Raw genomic sequence first — 17,228 nt, forward strand, 5'->3', positions numbered from 1 at the left:
GTTTTTTTATTTTGGCAGGTGCAGGCACACACAAGTTCGAGGCGTCAGTTGCACTAGGTAACTTTGTTCAATTTAATCATTTGTTTATGTTTATTTATTTATTAAATCACTTCATAAAGATACACATGAGAGAGAGAGAGAGAGAGAGAGAGAGAGAGAGAGAGAGAGAGAAATGGCAATTTGAATGAAATGGATAAGTTTATGTAGTTTATATATTTTGTTTATTTAATTTAAGGTTTGATTTAATCAATCTCTTCACTTCATCATCATTCAAAAAGAGCGAGACGACAATGAAATGAAATGTAGTTTAGATATTTTGTTTATATGTAGTTTATATATTTTGTTTATTTAATTTAAGTTTTGATTTAATGAATCACTTCACTTCAAAAAGAGCGAGATGACAATGAAATGGAATGTAGTTTAGATTTAATTTAATTGTTTGATTTAATAATAAATCTCATACGTCTTCAAAAGGGCAAAATGACCTATGAGACCAAACTGTTACAAAAAGGTAGAGATGGAAATGAAATGGTGAGTGAAATGAAATGGGGAGAGAGAGAGAGAGAGAGAGAGAGATGACAATTGACTGGAACTTAGGAGAACTCAAGACCTCTTTTTCAAGAGGGGAATGTCATAACCAAACTACCACACTCAAACACACACACACACACACACACACACACACACACACACACACACACACACACACATGACGAGGGGTTGAACTATAGAGCGTTATACCATTTAATTAACACTTTTCAATAGCGCACACACACACCCAAGAAGAAGATAGTTTAAACGTCATAGGAAACTATCCCAACAGGCCTTAAAGATTCAGTCGACGAAGAGTTGAACTCAATACCAGCTATTATACAGGGGAATGGCATAACCAAACTTCCACACTTGGAAGAGAGAAAGGTTATACCATTTTCCTCTTTTTATTAGGGCACACACACTCACCCACACACACCCCCGAGAAGCAGAGAAGTTTAACGAAATAAAATGAAATGTTATATTAACATCTTTAAATGGCTAAAATGACCTTTGAGACCAAATTGTTACAAAATTGTGAATCTGATAACCATGTCTGGGTACTAAAAGACTAGAACAAAAATACTACTACTTCTAGAATCCATCTTCATCTGCACTCTGGATCTCCGTAGCTCCCGTGTTAGAGAGAGAGAGAGAGAGAGAGAGAGAGAGAGAGAGAGAGAGAGAGAGAGAGAAAAGAACTTCTTGGCCACTGAGAAAAAAAACCAATAAAGGCTATGCAATTTTTGTCTTTTCATTAGCGCGCACACAAACACCCGAGAATTAGAGTTTTAACATTGTAGGACACAAAATTGTCCGTAAGGCTTCACACACATAGAAATAAAACACACACATGCACAAAGACACATAGAGAGACAGAGAGATGAAAATGAACTCAATTGGAGGGTACTTACACACATACACGCACACACACCACACAAACACAAACAAAGAGAGAGAGAGAGAGAGAGAGAGAGAGAGAGAGAGAGAGAGATGACGATGGGTTGAGCTCGAGAGCGTTATACCATTTAATTAACTATTTTCATTAGCGCACACACACGCCCAAGAAGAAGAGAGTTTTAACGTTATAGGAAACTATCCTAAGAGACCTTAAAGATTCACAAGGAGTTGAACTCACGGCCTACTATTATACTAGGGAATGACATATCCAAACTACGACACTTGGGAGAGAGAAAGGCTATACCATTTTCCTCTTTTTATTAGGGCACACACACTCACCCACACACACACTCGAGAAGAAGAGAGTTTTAACGAAATAAAATGAAATGTTATATTAACATCTTTAAATTGCTAAAATGACCTATGAGACCAAACTGTTACAAAATTGTGAATCTGATACCATGTATGGGTACTAAAAGACTAGAACAAAAATAATACTACTACTAGGATTCATCTTCATCTGCACTCTGGTTTAACGCTGCTACCGTGTTAGAGAGAGAGAGAGAGAGAGATGAACTTCTTGGCCACTGAGAAAAAAAACCCATAAAGGTTATACAATTTTTGTCTTTTCATTAGCGCGCGCGCACACACACACACACACCCGAGAAGTAGAGAGAGAGAGAGAGAGAGAGAGAGAGAGAGAGAGAGAGAGAGAGAGAGAGAGAGAGGAAAAGAAAAAGACCAAAGAGTGGTGAACTCGAGAGGGTTATTCCATTTAATTAACTCTTTTCATTAGCGCACACACACACCCAAGAAGAAGAGAGTTTTGATGTCATAAGAAACTATCCCAACCGACCTTAAAGATTCAGTTGATGAGGAGTTGAACTCAAGACCTGCTATTATACAGGGGAATGGCATAACCAAACTACCACACCTGGGAGAAAGAAAGGTTATACCATTTTCCTCTTTTGATTAGGGCACACACTCACCCACACACACACCCGAGAAGAAGAGAGTTTTAACGAAATAAAATGAAATTTTATATTAACATCTTTAAATGGCTAAAATGACCTATGAGACCATGTCTGGGTACTAAAAGACTAGAACAAAAATACTACTACTACTAGAATCCATCTTCATCTGCACTCTGGATCTTCGTAGCTCCCATGTTAGAGAGAGAGAGAGAGAGAGAGAGAGAGAGAGAGAGAGAGAGAAGAAAAAGACCAAAGTGAATAAAATTATAGGTGAGTGAGATAAAGAGAGACAACAATGATATGAGTAATGGTAATGTGATCAAAACAAACGTAGGGAAAGTTAAATGTGAGTAACAATCCATCCAAAGATGTAGATTTTAATGTCATAGAGAGAGTTTCCAAAGATCTCGGGCTTGATGTAAATGCCTAGAGCAATTCCAATAGACATGATACTCAGAAGGCAAGCCCAAGAGAGCCTTCACAGTGAACCAAGATAGGTATTTGTCTTCACCCTAATAAGCAAGAGGTTTTTAGGGTCCTGTCTATGGAAGTATTAAAGGATCTATCTAATGATAGGGCCTCCAAATCTAGCTATGCTATTCCAATGATAGTTTGTCACTCTCATACGAATAGTTTCAAAAGATCCCAAGGATATTATAAGTGCCGTGTTGTTGTAAGAAATCAAGAGGGAATTTGGACAATCAACATCTTATTCTTAATAATAAGATAAAACACCTGATTGTTCTATACATCATGCCGTGTTTGATTATTGTGGGAGGAGATGATGTCCCAAAGAGGCAAGGACTGATCTATTTTCCATATGATGCGAACTGAGGGCTTCTCTCCTAATGCATTTACATTTGCATTACAGTTCAAAATAATCCATAGTTTGATCACCAAAAGGTGACCACATGGATAGAAGATCACATGAAACCATTATAGATTTCAAAAAGGGTTGGATAGAGAGAATAACACGTGTGATTGAAAGATCCAGTACTGCTTCCGAACCCTATAAATTGGAGAGAGAGAGAGAGAGAGAGAGAGAGAGAGAGAGAGAGAGAGAGAGAGAGAGAGAGAGGGAGAGGGAGGGATGAGAAACAGAGCTAGAAACAGACTTATTTAAAGAGACATATTGTAAAGTCAATTTTTTTGGATGAAGTCCTAGAGCAACTACACTTACAATGTCTCTTTTTTTTTTCTTAGGAACTCTATGGCACCTAGGGTATCTGCTGAATGTTTTGGTCATGGATTGGAAGCGATGGAGATAGTAATGGATCATATAATGATTCACTACTCTCCGGAAAACAAATCTGACTTCTTTCAAAGCATTGTTCGAGGTTTCTTTCCGGGTGTTACTATAGAAGAAGCTTGGAGAACCTACGACCGCACTTCCATGACTCGAGATGGGACACCCTTTCACCAGGTGTTTGTCAGAATCCAGAATGATCCCAGTCAATGGTTTCGCAACCTACGCCTTTTGCAGATTCGAGTAAAGATGGGATACTCAGATGCCCTCTATCTTGATTCTGAGTTAGGTTGTTGTTTTATATCTAAAGTTTATAGCAAAATTAATGCACTAAAGAGCATTGTAGGACCTGATAAGATAGAGAATCATAAGGAGCCTATTTTCAAGCGTCCTAGTGCTAAACACTCTTTTCCCATTTTCAAATGTAGATGGCGTTGACCATGTATTGAGCAAAACTTTTATCTACTGAACAAAAGTGATTCGTGAGCATTTTGGTTTGTTTTCCACTTCTCATGCAATCCTTTGTTGTTTTTCACATCTAGATAGAGATGATGTATTTTTTTGATTCTAAAATAGCAAGCACTTAAACAGTGAATATTCTACGAGGGCTACTTTTTAATTTACAAGCATTCAAACCTTCTCTTTCGTTGTCACATTTCTCTTTGCAACCACTGTAGTTTTTTGTGTACAGTAAAATGGAGATTAGTTATGCCATTCCATTAGCTACTACGACCAACGACTTGATATCGTCCGGGATAGTTGTAAGTGCATCAGCGGGTGAAGAGGAGATATTGTCATCTCTTCCTACTATTCACAATGTGCATGCAACAAAGAGAGCAGCTCGAAATGTCGGGAGGAATAGTGCATTTGCTAATGAACGGGAGATACTTTCATGTCTTCGTATTCGAAATGTGCGTGCGGCAAAGAGAGCAGCTCAAAATGTCGAGTGGAATTCGAAGAAGAAAAATTATTGAAACCTTGCTAGAGATCAAAGCCTCCTGCAATAGGATGGAGACAATGCAAACTAATGTCTCCGATGTGGTTGAAACTTTAAGCTCTGCATGGGAGATTGAAAGTGGGATACTATGGAAATTGTGAGAAGAGACAAAAGCATCAAACTTGCAGAGATTAGAGAGTGAGGCATACATGAGAGAGAAACTTTCCAAAGTTGAGGATTCTCAGAAGATGATATTGGCATCTATTGAGAATCTTCGAAAAGAGGCTTCGCGGAGTCAACGTGAATCAAAAGGACGAATGCAAGACAATAATCTATGACAAATCGTGCCAGGATTGAGAAGTATCGTCAACAAGCTCGGTGCTTTGACAAAGGTTCAAGGTTTAAAACTTTCAGATATCCGAGCTACCTCAAACCAATTAAGTGCTTTGGCTAGATTAGTTCGACCAAAGCAGCGTCAAGTTTCTCAAAAACCTAATCCTACTAATCCTACTAATCCTACTGATGGTAGAAATATATAATTTTTTTTGTTGTATTTTCATCAAAGTGTTCTTTTTAATTGATTCAAGCCCTTGTGTCAAATGTATTTAGTCCTACTTATGGTAGAAATATGTAATGTTATGCTGTATCTTCATCGAACTGTACTTTTTAATTGAGTCACTATCAATGTGTCAAATGTATTTAGGTTAGAGGATATAATTAGATGTTACTATCAATGTGTCAAATGTATTTAGGTTAGAGGATATAATTAGATGTCCCAGTTTGTATTGATTTTTATTATGCATAAGAATTTTCTTTTAGTGAAAGATCCAAATTATATCAGGTATATTGTATTTATATGAGATCTATTTGCACCTGATTTCATAGATGGTATCTGAACCACGTATATTATCACCTGGTCATGCACAACGTAGTCGACTGTGTGATGATCGCGAAAGGCGAGGCGCCAAATACCACGAGAGAGAACAAGGCATTCACTACAAAGTACTATTGGAACTTTATTGGAGTGCAATGAAAGGCAGAGCATGCATGATGTATATGAAGGAAACTCTGAATCCACGAATGTTAGGACAACAATGAACATAGTAGAGGGAAACTATTCTAAAGTAGAAAAGCACTGTTTGTCCATCCGCTTTGAATATCCAATGTCTCCCCTTTTACATCACAAGTCTATGGCACCAGTACTATCCAAAAAGTGTGTGTTGCACAACTTAGGAAGCTTAGATTATGTTTGCTCCAAATATGGAGCAAAAGCCTGGAAGGATGAAGGAAAGACTATCCAAACATTTGTGGGTAAATATTGCTGCTCTGATGGAAAAGTCCAATTACTTCCTTTGAATGAGCCACCAGATGAATTGAAATATTTGATGAGCTCAACCACACCAAGAAGTAGACAGTTCTTACAAAACATTCGAGGATATAATAATGCATTGGCATTTGTGTCTCTTGGTGCCCATATCGATGAGACTATTAATTATGGTGGGAGAGGTGTATACACTTTTAAGGTTCACGGCTCTGTCTATCATAGCATTGGTTCTTTAGCGCCAACCGAAGGACAAAATGAAGTCCCACGCTTTGCACGATTATATTTTTTTGATACCGAACATGAGTTGAGCAACAGATTGCATCATGTTTCAAATTTAGATCGTAGTATTCTAGAGTGTTTACAAGTGATGATGCATAGAGTAAATCCATATGCAAATGCTTTACAATCTGTTGCTTCTTTGTCTGGAGATGCTATTGTACCCAATATGAGGATGGTTATTGCGGAGCATCGTTGTGATGGTTGGCAATATCTTGCTCCAAGGGGTTCTGAAGTTGCTGCAATTATGCCAGGACAAGGGGATGATAGAAATATTGGCTATCGCGACATTGTACTGAATTTTCACCATGGGGGTTTGAAAAGAATCTCCAGCATGCATCGAGCTTACATGTCTTTATTGTATGTTTTATTATTTCCAAGTGGAGAGGATGGGTGGCATCTTTATTTACAGACTACCGATGGAAAAAAATTGAGTCAAAAGCAATATTATGTCTTTCTCTTACAAATAAGAGATGATACTGTGGAGTGTCTTCTTCGAGGAGGTAGGCTATTACAACAGTATGTCGTGGATGCTTATAGTACTCTAGAGGAGTCACGGATTTTGTGGATGCGAAATAACCAAAAAACACTTTGTGGTAAAGTGTACCAAGGATTGGTTGACATGGTTGAGGCTAGAGATGGCTTAGAGAGGGCTGAAGGTCAAAATGTTGGCCGTAGAATTGTTTTGCCTTCGTCTTTTATTGGAGGTCCAAGATATATGTGCCAACTATTTCAAGATGCAATGGAAATTGTTCGTAGTAGGGGTAAACCGGATCTCTTCATCACATTCACATGTAATCCACGACGGAAGGAAATAGATGATGTATTACTACCTGGACAAAGTGTTGTTGACCGCCCTGATGTGACTATACGAGTGTTTTATCAAAAGTTCCAAGATATGATGCATTTACTTATCAAGCAAGCCGTATTTAGGGAGGTGATTGGACATGTTTTAGTGATTGAGTTTCAGAAGAGAGGTCTTCCTCATGCACATATATGGTTGATACTTGCATCCGAATATAAACCCACAGATACACTACACTATGACAAGTTGGTTTGTGCAGAGCTCCCTGACAAGAATGTGTTTCCAGAATTATTTGATGTAGTGAGTCGTTGTAATGTTCATGGGCCATGTGGTCCTTTGAACCCAAGTTCTCCATGTATGGTTGATGGTAAGTGTAGAGTCAAGTTTCCACGAACATTTTCTACGTCTACAAATGTAAATGAAAGTGGATATCCTGTGTATATGAGAAGAGATGATGGAAGGTTTGTTACGTCTAAAAATTACAATTTAGATAATCGTTGGGTTGTTCCTTACAGCCCTCTCTTATCACTAAGATACCAAGCCCATATTAATGTGGAGATTTTCTCAACTATCACTTCCGTGAAATATCTTTATAAGTATGTCTACAAGGGACATGATCGAGCCACTGTTGTCCGTGAAGGAGCTACTGATGAGATCAAGAGTTATCTCAATGCGCGTTATGTTTCTGCATCTGAGGCTATATGGAGAATATTTGGCTTCGATATGCATAGTGAAAGGCCAGCTATTCAACGATTGCAAGTACACCTTCCATTGCAGAATATGGTTACATTTAAAGATGGTGATGATGTATCACATTTGCTAGATAATGAGTAAAATAGAAAAACTACCTTAACAGAATGGTTTGTTGCAAATCAAAACTATCCTAAAGCAAATAGCTTCACATATACTGACTTTCCAAATGGTTGGGTATGGAATAAAAGTCAAAAGGTCTGGTCTCCACGACAACAGGGTGTTTCTATTGGAAGAATGTGTTAAGTATGGAGCCTGATTTACCCTTGTAATTTTATGTGGTAAAAGGGCACATTTGTAAGGCCCCCATTATGAGGAGAAGCCATCGTGCGTGAAGGAAAATCACTCACCGGAAACCAAAACTTACACGGACAAGAATCAGGGGCAACTTTAAAGGCCTCGTGGGCGGAGGCCCCCGAGACTTTTTTTTTCGCCGGAATATTCTTTTTCGCCGGAATATTATGGCCGGACGGCGGCCGGAAAGTGGTCGGAAAACAACCGGTCGGTTGGCCGATGGCTGGTAGTCAATGGCCGGTGGTCGGAAGTCAATGGTCGGTGGCCGGTGGTCGGAAGTCAATGGCCGGTGGCCGGTGGCCGAATTCAAAAGCGGACTTGTCTTCTCAAGGGCGGCCACACATGGGCGGTTTGGAGGGTCCGATTTGGACTTATTCGCACAAGGGCGGCTACACATGGCTGTCTCTCATAAGAGAGGGCAACCCTTTTGGCCTATAAAAGGAGGACATTTCTACACACATTTCATAGTGTGAAGTTGATGCACCAAGGTGAGTGTGAGGTGGTGAGAGTGAAGCAAGGCGGGAGCTCCATTAAGGGTATAATCCCTTTGTAAATTACTTCTTGTTTTGAAGTACTAAAGCCATTGAGTGGCTGCTTTCCCGTGGACGTAGCCCACATTGGGTGAACCACGTATATCGTGTGTACTCTCTCTCTCTCTCTCTCTCTCTCTCTCTCTCCCTCTCTCTCTCTCTCTCTCTCTCTCTCTCTCTCTCTCTCTCTACTCTATAATCTCGTGTATGTAAATCTGTCTCTCTCCATTAAGTAATCTACTCAATTATCTATTTAGCTACGTCTTATTTCCTAACAACTGGTATCAGAGCAAGGTTTGCTCGTAGCTAAATTATCTCAAGGAAAGGATTCCTTGAATTGAGTGGGAGTTATGGCGGAGGAAGGGAAGCTCAAGATTGAGAAGTTCAACGGCAAAAACTACCAACATTGGAAGATGCAGATTGAAGACTATCTCTACCAGAAGGACCTCTATTTGCCACTAGGCGGTCTTGCGAAGAAGCCCGCAACAATGGCAGATGAAGCATGGATTGTCCTTGATCGAAAGGCACTGGGAACAATCCGGTTAAGCTTGGCGTCAACGGTGGCCTTCAATGTTTCGGAGATGAAGACCACGGAGGACTTGATGAAGTCACTTGACGACTTCTACGAGAAACCATCGGCATCCAATAAGGTATTTCTTATGAAGCGCTTGTTCAATCTAAAGATGGCAGAGAATGGTTCAGTTGCAGAACACCTAAATGACTTTAACACAAACATAAGTCAACTTCGATCAGTGAAAACCAATTTCGATGACGAAGTACGAGCTCTCCTTATACTATCATCTCTACCGGATAGTTGGGACAGCCTTGTGATGGCTGTAAGTAATTCTATCTCTGGCACAAATACTCTTAAGTTTGATGATGTTGTGGGTGTTCTCCTAAGCGAGGAAATGCGAAGGAGAAGCACAGGAGAATCATCAAGTGCTGCACTATCAGTGGAAACAAGAGGAAGGCCTAAGGAGAGGTTCAAAAACCAAAAGGGTCGTGATCGCTCAAGGCGGAGCAAGTCATGCACAAAGTCAGTTCTTGAATGTTGGAACTGCGGCAAGAAAGGCCACGTCAAGAAGGATTGCTGGTCCAAGAAGAAGAAGGAGACAGAGTCTCAAGACAACAAGCCAACATCGGAGGCCAATGTGGCAGGTAAAGTAGAGCAAGATGCTCTAATTCTCTCATTAGACAATGTGTCTAATTCCTGGATAGTAGATTCCAGGGCTTCATTCCATGCGACACCACACAAGCAACATTTCCAAGACTACACTAAAGGTAATTTTGGGTATGTATACTTGGGAGATGATGAAGCTTGTGAGATTGTCGGCAAAGGTACAGTTTCTGTCAAAACTGCTAACGGAAATGAATGGAAGCTTAAAGATGTTAGGCATGTTCCTTCTCTTCGCAAAAATTTGATCTCTACAGGACAATTGGACGATGAAGGTCACAACATTGCATTCGGAAACAAACGATGGAAGATCTCAAAGGGATCTTTGGTGGTTGCCAAGGGTGAAAAAGTCGGTACACTTTACTTGTGTGCTGTTAGCATGCAACCTTCAGCTTGTGCAGCAACTACAGAAGTTGACAGTGCGGTGTGGCACTACCGACTTGGGCATATGAGTGCCAAAGGAATGCAAATCCTTCAAACAAAGAAGCTTCTACCAGGTTTGAAAGAAGTGGACTTAGAGTTCTGTGAAGATTGTGTTTATGGTAAACAAAAGAGGGTAAAATTTCAAAAATCAGGAAATGAAAGAAAAAATAAAAAACTTGAGTTGGTTCATTCTGATGTTTGGGGTCCTGCAAGTACACCATCACTTGGTGACTCATTGTACTATGTAACATTCATAGACGATGCGACTAGAAAAACATGGGTTTATGTCATGAAGAATAAATCCGATGTATTTTCCATATTTCAAAGGTGGAAAGCCTTTGTGGAGAATGAAACAGGTACCAAGGTTAAATGCCTCAGATCCGACAATGGAGGCGAATATTGCAGCCAAGCTTTTGAAAGCTTTTGTGCTAGCAATGGCATTCGGAGGCAAAGGACAAGCCCAAGGACACCTCAACAAAATGGGATTTCGGAAAGGATGAACAGGACAATCATGGAACGAGCACGAAGCATGCGGCTACATGCAGGCCTACCGCTTGAGCTTTGGGCAGAAGCTGTAAGTACGTCTGTGTACTTAATCAATCGGTCACCCTCAACGGCATTGGATGGGGGAGTTCCAGAAGAGGCATGGACAGGTAAACCGGTGAATTATGCATTTCTCAAAGTGTTTGGGTGTGGGGCTTTCATGCACATAGATAGAAGCCTAAGATCAAAGTTAGATGCAAAGTCCAAAAAGTGTTTCTTCATTGGCTATGGAGAAGGAGACTTTGGGTATCGCCTATGGAATCCTGAAGATGGTAAAATCTTAAGGAGTAGGGATGTAATTTTTAACGAACAAAATATGTACAAAGATTACTTGGAAAGAAAACAAACAAAAGAAACAGGTGATGAGTACATGGAGCTTGAGGACGGTGAAGACTCAAGGACTGCAAACGGTGACAATGTGCAACAACGTCAACCAAATGAGGAGCCTCAACCTATTCCCCGAAGATCTACAAGAGCAAGTAGACCTCCAGAAAGGTTTGTTCCTTCCTTCAACCATCTCTTGATCTCAGATTCTGGAGAGCCGGAATCATATGAAGAAGCTATGCAACATGAATCCAAAGAAGAATGGACGAAGAGCATGCAAGTGGAGATGGACTCACTATATCACAACCAAACATGGGAGGTAGTTGAGTTGCCTAAAGGTAAACGGGCACTTCAAAACGAATGGGTGTACAAGATAAAGGAAGAAGAAGGTGGGAAGAAAAGGTACAAGTCTAGGCTTGTGGTAAAAGGTTTTTCTCAAAAGAAAGGTATTGACTTCAATGAAATATTTTCTCCTGTTGTAAAAATGAACTCAATTAGGCATGTCTTAAGCCTTGTGGCTGCTCATGATCTAAATCTCGAGCAAATGGATGTAAATACGGCATTCCCTCACGGTGACTTAGAGGAGGAAATCTACATGCTTCAACCAAAGGGGTATGAAGTAAAAGGTAAGGAGAAAATGGTTTGCAGATTAAAGAAGAGCTTGTATGGTTTAAAGCAAGCATCAAGACAATGGTACTTGAAGTTTGATCGATGGATGTTGGATCATGGATTCACAAGATGCAACTCGGATCACTGCGTCTACACGAAGAATTTGGGAGATGGGAAATTCATCATCCTAATGTTGTATGTTGATGACATGTTGATTGCAAGTGCTAACATGCAGGACATCAAAGACCTAAAAGAGGAGCTGTCCAAATCTTTTTCAATGAAAGATTTAGGTGCTGCAAAGAGGATACTTGGTATGAAAATATCAAGGGACAGGACAAAGAAAACAATAAAGCTATCTCAAGAAGATTACATCAAGAAGGTACTAGAAAGGTTTGCAATGCAAAATGAAAAACCAGTCTCTACACCTTTGGCTGGTCATTTTAAACTAACGAAGGATATGTGTCCAAAGACACAAGAGGAGATAGCCTATATGTCTAAAGTTCCATATGCTGCAGCGGTAGGTTCTCTAATGTATGCTATGGTCTGGACAAGGCCAGACATTGCACATGCAGTGGGAGTTGTGAGTAGGTTCATGGACAACCCAGGTAAAGAGCATTGGCAAGCTGTGAAGTGGATACTTAGGTATCTAAAAGAGACAACAACAAATGCTTTGTATTTTGGAGGAACTGATATTTTTCTAGAAGGGTATGCTGATGCAGATATGGCAGGTGACAAAGATACTCGAAGGAGCACTACTGGCTATGTGTTCATGGTTGGAGGCACAGCAGTAAGCTGGGCTTCAAAGCTGCAGAAAGTGGTTTCACTTTCTACCACGGAAGCAGAGTATGTCGCAATGACGGAGGCAAGCAAAGAAATTCTGTGGCTTCACAGATTCTTAGAAGAGCTTGGATTCAAACAAGACAATTGTGTCTTGTACAGTGATAGCCAAAGCGCTATCCATCTTGCAAAGAACTCAGCCTTTCATTCAAGGACAAAGCACATTGAGGTGAGATATCACTTCATACGCACTCTTTTGGAAGAGGGACAACTAAAGCTAGGAAAGGTGCATACAAGTGAAAATCCTGCAGACATGTTTACAAAGGTGGTCAACAAGGAGAAGTTGAGCTTTTGCTCATCTTCAATCGGCATTCAAGGATAAGAAGCCAGAATGGAAAGCAGTCACAGGTTTGGTTTGGAGATCAGTCTCCAAGTGGGAGATTGTTAAGTATGGAGCCTGATTTACCCTTGTAATTTTATGTGGTAAAAGCGCACATTTGTAAGGCCCCCATTATGAGGAGAAGCCATCGTGCGTGAAGGAAAATCACTCACCGGAAACCAAAATTTTCACGGACAAGAATTAGGGGCAACTTTAAAGGCCTCGGGGGCGGAGGCCCCCGAGACTTTTTCTTTTTCGCCGGAATATTATGGCCGGACGGCGGCCGGAAAGTGGTCGGAAAACAACCGGTCGGTTGGCCGGTGGCCGGTAGTCAATGGCCGGTGGTCGGAAGTCAATGGTCGGTGGCCGGTGGTCGGAAGTCAATGGCCGGTGGCCGGTGGCCGAATTCAAAAGCGGACTTGTCTTCTCAAGGGCGGCCACACATGGGCGGTTTGGAGGGTTCGATTTGGACTTATTCGCACAAGGGCGGCTACACATGGCTGTCTCTCATAAGAGAGGGCAACCCTTTTGGCCTATAAAAGGAGGACATTTCTACACACATTTCATAGTGTGAAGTTGATGCAACAAGGTGAGTGTGAGGTGGTGAGAGTGAAGCAAGGCGGGAGCTCCATTAAGGGTATAATCCCTTTGTAAATTACTTCTTGTTTTGAAGTACTAAAGCCATTGAGTGGCTGCTTTCCCGTGGACGTAGCCCACATTGGGTGAACCACGTATATCGTGTGTACTCTCTCTCTCTCTCTCTCTCTCTCTACTCTATAATCTCGTGTATGTAAATCTGTCTCTCTCCATTAAGTAATCTACTCAATTATCTATTTAGCTACGTTTTATTTCCTAACAGAATGTATAATATTGTCCCTACTGCTGGTGAGGTTTATTACCTACGAATGCTTCTCAATATTTGCAAGGGATGTAAGTGTTTTGAAGACTTGCGTATGTATGATGGTCACATCTATGATACATACAAGGAGGAATGTATAGCTAGAGGATTGTTGCAAGATGATGAAGAATGGTCAATTTGCCTCCAAGAGGCATCTTTTTTTTCAAAATGGAATGTAGTTGAGACAACTATTTGCAATCATATTAGTCTTTTGTGAGCCACTTCATCCGGCTGCTCTTTGGGACAGGTTTAGTACTGAATTTTGTGAGGACTATGTTTATGCCCTAAGGATGCGTATTTTAGATGCAAGTGTGCGATTTGATGTGGAAAAAAATCAAGCTTTACTTCATATAGAATGTTTTTTGCAACAACATGGCAAGAGACTTTGTGATTATATGTTGCCTGCAATAGACTCAACATCGGTATCCTTAAGTGAAAATGGTGCTATGGCTGAAGAAACAATGTTCAATGTTGATGAACAATGTAGTATAGCAGATTGTATGGAGACTTCCTTAAATGAGGATCAGCGAGATGCTTATCACCAAGTGCTACAAGCTGTTGACACACATTCAGGGAAGGTATTTTTCCTAGATGGTCCTGGTGGCTCAGGAAAAACTTACTTATATAATGCACTTCTTTCACGAGTGCGAGGAAGTTGTAGAGTTGCTCTTGCATGTGCATCCTCGGGTATTGTAGCTTTACTTTTGAGTAATGGAAGAACTGCTCATTCTAGGTTTAAGATACCTTTGGAGCTCCACTCTGAAGCAACTTGCAATATAAAGGTAAATAGTCAACTGGCAGAACTTCTAAGGAATGCAGCTTTACTTATATGGGATGAAGCTCCCATGACACATCGCTATGCGTTTGAAGCAGTGGACAGAACTTTAAGAGATATTATGCAGCGAGATACTTTGTTTGGTGGAAAAGTCATTTTGCTTGGAGGTGACTTTCGACAAATACTACCTGTTGTACCAAAAGGTAGTCGTACAGACATTGTAAATGCTTTGTTGTGTCATTCTCGCATATGGAAATACACGAAGGTTCTGAGGCTTACCAAAAATATGTGTATAGTTGATTGCGGTTCAAATTCACTTCAACAAAGTTTTTCCCGTTGGGTGCTTGATATTGGCAATGGGGTTATGGATGATGGAGGAGACTTAGACAGAATCAAAATACCTTCGCACATGATGCTTCCAGGAAATAGTTTGGCAAATCTTCTAAGCTTTATATATGGAGATTTGTGTCATTTGCAAGATCATGCAAGTTTTTTAAGAGATCGAGCAATACTTGCTCCACGGAATAAAGAGGTGGATTTAATTAATGACTATGCATTGCAAAGAATGCATGGAGATTGCAAAGAGATCTGAGTGCAGATTCAATTTGTATGTCAGAGGAAAACACACACTTGTACACAATTGAATATTTGAATAGCCTTACTCTTGGTGGTGGTTTTCCACCTCATACTTTAGTCTTGAAAGAAAATGCTCCTATCATGTTGCTGCGAAATTTGGATCCAAGACGTGGATTATGCAACGGAACTAGATTGATATGCAAGCAATTTCATCATAAGGTAATTGAGGCAGAGATAGTTACAAGATCAAATATTGGAGAGAGAGTTTTTCTTTCAAGGATTGACTTTATTATTGGAAGCCATCAGGGGCTTCCATTTCAAATGAAGCGTCGTCAATTTCCAATCAGGCTTGCTTTTGGGATGACTATCAACAAAGCACAAGGGCAAACACTTGGAATTCTTGGTCTATATCTTGCATCATCGATCTTCTCTCATGGATAGTTGTATGTTGCAATGTCACGTGTACGAAGTGCAACTTCTATGAGGATTGTTGTCAATACTGAAAACACTCAAGCAGAGTGTTACTACACTCTAAACATTGTATTCAAGGAAGTATTACAACTAGAGAGCTCATAACAATAAGTTCAAATTGACATTGTGGCTCTCACTTAAAGTCAGACACACTTGATGTTAAATTTTATTCATATCTCTTAGATCAAAGTATTGCCCACAAATGGATCCTCGATGCAGTACCTCCCATGTAGTGGGTCACATCACTGAATTCATTCGAGGTATTTATCTTCTTTTTTAAATTAGTTTATTTATTAACTTGACCTATTATTTTCTTGAGAAGATTGGCTTATACACTGACTTACTCTATTGAAGATCCACCGCAATGGAGGGGAAGAGTTCCTGCTATGTTTTTGGTGATCTTATTTGATCAAACTCATATTATATTGTAAGAGATTTTATATATGGTATATTTGTAGTTTTAAACTTTTATTGCTCTACATAATTCATGGATGCCTTTGCAGAGATCACTCCCATCGAGGTTTATCATCGTAGGTGTTTATGAAATGCTATACTTAGGTAGAGATATGTCCATGGAAGTTCTTGGATACTACCATGTTTCCTTTTCTTTGAACCACGAGCATCGTCAAATTCAAGTTAATATTTGGTTTGTGAGTGACGAGAGGTCAGTCAATGCACAACAGGTGGGGGTTGCTGGAGACCGTGCTACACCATATCGATTGAGGATATTTACTCAAGTTGGAACACCACCCCGTATCTTGCAAAATGTATACAACATAGGTCCTTGGACTTATAGAATCCCTAATGTGGTCTCTTGAAGGCTACACTTTGAATAACTGTTTTGTATTGTCTCTTTGTGAAGTTGTGAAATTTCAAAGTCTTTTGAATTGCTTTCATTCCTCTCTCTCTCTCTCTCTCTCTCTCTCTCTCTCTCTCTCTCTCTCTCTCTCTTAAATGCTTCACTAAAACAAAAGAAAGAAGGACATGATTCTCTACGGCATGATCGTCAAAGTCTTTTTTATTCCATTTCATATTTGTTCCTCTTAAACTTCCAAATCTGTTCTGTTAGAGCAGATAAAGAATGGCACGACACATCATGGTTTCGTACACCCTCAATGATGTACCTACTTATATTAGAGGTATGTAAATCTAAAATCTTATCTATGCTACTTACTTTTCCCATGAATGAGAACTTTTTGGCCTTTATTTTGTATGTTTACACGTGTAACATTTTTTCTAGATTCTCCATTGTGGAGGGGTCCTGCACATGCTGAGGATATTGTTCGTATTGTCGAGGATTTTGAGATCCTTCGGTGCGTATAGCTTGAACTTGAATCCATATGACGTTAAATGTGTTGTTACTTTTTATGTCTAAATGGTTGGTTGTTATATTGATTGTAGGCTTCAATATTATTGCAGACATTCTGTTTTGGCATTATATGAAGCACGATATTTTAGAAGTGTTGTAGGTTATTATCACATAGAGTTTGATATAGATGACGAGAGTTAGGTATGCAACGTCCTCTCAATTGTAACTTTTCATACGGTCCCTATGGAGTGAATGAATAGATGTTTAGAATCTATTCTTTGGGTGAATCACCTTGACGCCTCGGTCGCAGTGTTCGACGTGTTGGACCTTGGATCTTGAGAGTTCCAAGTAGAGTGTGTCATAGGCTCAACTTCTCTAGATGATCAAACACTTTGATCCATTG

At 40.0% G+C, this 17,228-nt stretch overlaps 3 protein-coding genes across 3 annotated transcripts; all 3 read left to right on the forward strand.

Moving 5' to 3' along the window:
* The first annotated feature begins 5,778 nt into the window (after nt 1-5,778).
* LOC147451039 (uncharacterized) lies at nt 5,779-7,827 on the forward strand. Its single transcript, XM_086520569.1, has one exon. It carries the CDS (start codon nt 5,779-5,781, stop codon nt 7,825-7,827), a length of 2,049 nt encoding a protein of 682 aa, XP_086376695.1.
* Nucleotides 7,828-13,984: 6,157 nt separating this feature from the next.
* On the forward strand, nt 13,985-15,061 carry LOC147451040 (ATP-dependent DNA helicase PIF1-like). The gene has a single exon (XM_086520570.1). The coding sequence runs from the start codon at nt 13,985-13,987 to the stop codon at nt 15,059-15,061; it is 1,077 nt and encodes a 358-aa protein (XP_086376696.1).
* Nucleotides 15,062-15,718: 657 nt separating this feature from the next.
* Nucleotides 15,719-16,985, forward strand: LOC147451041 (uncharacterized). The gene is made up of 5 exons (XM_086520571.1): nt 15,719-15,776; nt 15,871-15,943; nt 16,586-16,655; nt 16,757-16,829; nt 16,918-16,985. The coding sequence occupies exons 1-5, from the start codon at nt 15,719-15,721 to the stop codon at nt 16,983-16,985; spliced, it is 342 nt and encodes a 113-aa protein (XP_086376697.1).
* Nucleotides 16,986-17,228: the final 243 nt, after the last annotated feature.

Source organism: Adiantum capillus-veneris, chromosome 9, assembly GCF_014529385.1.
Source record: "Adiantum capillus-veneris isolate H3 chromosome 9, ASM1452938v2, whole genome shotgun sequence".
Lineage (NCBI taxonomy): Eukaryota > Viridiplantae > Streptophyta > Polypodiopsida > Polypodiales > Pteridaceae > Adiantum > Adiantum capillus-veneris.